Source organism: Montipora capricornis, chromosome 1 (assembly GCF_036669925.1).
Source record: "Montipora capricornis isolate CH-2021 chromosome 1, ASM3666992v2, whole genome shotgun sequence".
In the NCBI taxonomy this organism is placed as follows: domain Eukaryota; kingdom Metazoa; phylum Cnidaria; class Anthozoa; order Scleractinia; family Acroporidae; genus Montipora; species Montipora capricornis.
In genome coordinates, this window is record NC_090883.1 from 28,379,671 (window position 1) to 28,382,170 (window position 2,500).

Sequence of the window (2,500 nt, forward strand, 5' to 3'; positions counted from 1 at the left end):
ATACCTTAGTGTCTTCATAAAGACCATCTATTTCTCCGTTCAGAAGTGACTTGAGGATTCTCTCCCCTTCCATGTTTCCCAAAAGGCCCTTTCCATCACTATCTTACATGCAGCATTTTGTTTACAGTGAGGATTTGAACACCCTGCTAGCAGAGCCTTTCTTTTGCTTGCTCGATTTTGAAATTTTTTTATGGAAATTGACTTTGAACGAGTCAAAAAATGGCGCCTTCTTCAAATTACAATGTTCGACCCAGGGAAGCGCGTAAAAATAATGCCATTCAACCATGTGAGCTAGTTACAAGGTCCCCAGCTCCTCCATGGGCAACTTACTTAGGTCTTCTCCAAATTAACGATTATCATTAATTCCTAATTTGCCAAGCTTTGAATTTACTATCATCGTTAATTTAGGACTTGTGGTAGCAGAGAAAATAAGGAAAATAAAAACCGCATCCGTGGATTGGATTTGAACCTGGGAGTTTCAACTCTATACACTGTAAGTAGCGCTTCTTTTCACCTCACTACTGAAGATAAGACACCGCACTTTCAAAAAACAATTTTTTTTAAGTCTCCCATAGAATATCATCGCTGAAGAGTAATTCGGCCTAAGCTAAATTAATTAGGCGTAAGCTTTGATTTTAAAATGTTTAGCTTTGTCATGAAGTTTGGTAATATAAACTACCATTTGTAGTGTTTAATATTGTTGCCGAGTGATAATTAACAATTGGACTCGTAGTCCGCAAGGGCTACGGGCCAAAATAGCCCATGAGGCGATGCCAAATGGACTGTTGACCCGTGGCCCTTGAGGGCAATAATAAAGTTAGCAAATGCAAGTTGAAGGAATATTTATTTGGGAATAAAACAAAAGAAAGCGTCACGCCTTTCACGCCAATTAAAATGTAGGATTTGCATTAGTCCAATAGTTGGGTGATACTAATTCAGCATTATCAAATAGTGTCTAAGATATTGTCCCTGAGCAGCTTTCGGTGTGGTAGTCAAGTGGTTAGGTGACAGGTCAATCATTATTCCCAGGTTCGAGTTCTAAGTCCATGCACGCGTTTCTGGGTATGCCAATGAAAACTCAGTGTTTCCACTCCTACAAATACCTCGCCCGGTTTATATAGCATTTACAGCATTCTGGTTTATCCACTTGTCATCAGCGTTCCCAAGAGAAGACCCCTAGGCGAATGTGGAGGATACTGGAACTTCATGGCAGAGGGTGTAAATTGCAAGTTAAGGTTGCAGGTCATCACTGAAACAACCCAAACCTTCACAAAAATGCTAACCTTAGGCTTAAAAAATTATTTAAAGCATCGTGTTTAGGCCTAATGTTAGCATTAGTGAAGGTTTGGTTTGTTTCAGCTTTGGTGAAACAATGATCTGCAACCTGCAGTTTGCACCCTCCAACTTCATTGGGACTTCAGGCGAAACAAATTTCAACTCTTGAAGTGGGGGGGAGGGGGGGGGGGGAAATTGTTGGTTCTTATATTTATGACTCCCTGACCCTGAGAAATTTGGGGACATCAACATCGTTCACTTTTGTCCTTCAATCCGATCATCCGTCAAACACTGTTCGTCCGTATTTGCGGGCATAAGCATGTTTGAAATTCCCCTCTGTAAAAAGTTTTGTTTGTTGAGGTCCATAGGTCTTTTATTAGTGATACAAAACCCTCCCCTCCAGGGTCTTCTCGGCTATCAATACGGCATCAATCACCATAATCGGTACTATCCCTTTTTGAAGTGTTCTTTTAACAAGCACTGTGATCGGCCAAAGCCAAGCAGTGTAGGCCTCTTTCAGAATGGCGGCCAAACAAAACACTCTTGTGTTTTAATGCTAATAACCTTTTCTAGCCTGGCTACGACGAGAAAATTTTACAAGAATATTTGACGAACGTTAATACACATGAAAGCCATGATATATACTTGAACTGCGGAAAAATGAATCAAGTTAAGGTGGTGATCATCGTAATTATTAATATATTAACGTAACTTGAGCAGTAAAGAAAGGAAAGCCTGAAAAATTCAGGCTTGAACGGGTTCGAATCGAGTCGGATTTTTCTTCCATTTGAAAAATAACCGGACTACCGGTCATGTATATTAGTAATTTCGAAACCTTGACCAGCTACCAGTCATGTAGACACACCTTAATAAAGAAAAAGGTTTGAGCACTATTGGTTCTGTTTTACGCAAAGGAAGAAAACAGAAAAGTCAAGTAGTCAGAAACAGGCAGTCACAGGTGAGTGCTTCTTACCGCATAACTTGGACCTGATGGACTTAAATTAATCCTTTCATTTCCCAAGATCCAATCGTTCATTCTGCTAACGAATACGATAGGTTTCTTTGTTGGGGTAGTCATGGTAAATTTGGTGTTATATCAAGATCACATATTTTAAGCTGGTAATTATCTTCATTCTCAGTACGTGTTTGACTGACATTTCATGGAAATTGTGAGGAGAATTTACATGCTGATCACTCCTGGGAGTCAAAGGGTTAAAACCAGAAG

At 39.8% G+C, this 2,500-nt stretch overlaps 1 protein-coding gene across 1 annotated transcript in view; it reads right to left on the reverse strand.

Moving 5' to 3' along the window:
• LOC138013988 (uncharacterized) overlaps positions 1-139 on the reverse strand; it is an 8,963-nt gene extending 8,824 nt beyond the window's left edge. The window contains exon 1 of the mRNA XM_068861023.1: positions 5-139. Within this exon, the coding sequence (XP_068717124.1) occupies positions 5-73 (69 nt within the window). The 5' untranslated portion in view covers positions 74-139. The remainder of the gene's footprint in view (positions 1-4) is intronic.
• Between the last annotated feature and the right edge of the window lie 2,361 nt (positions 140-2,500).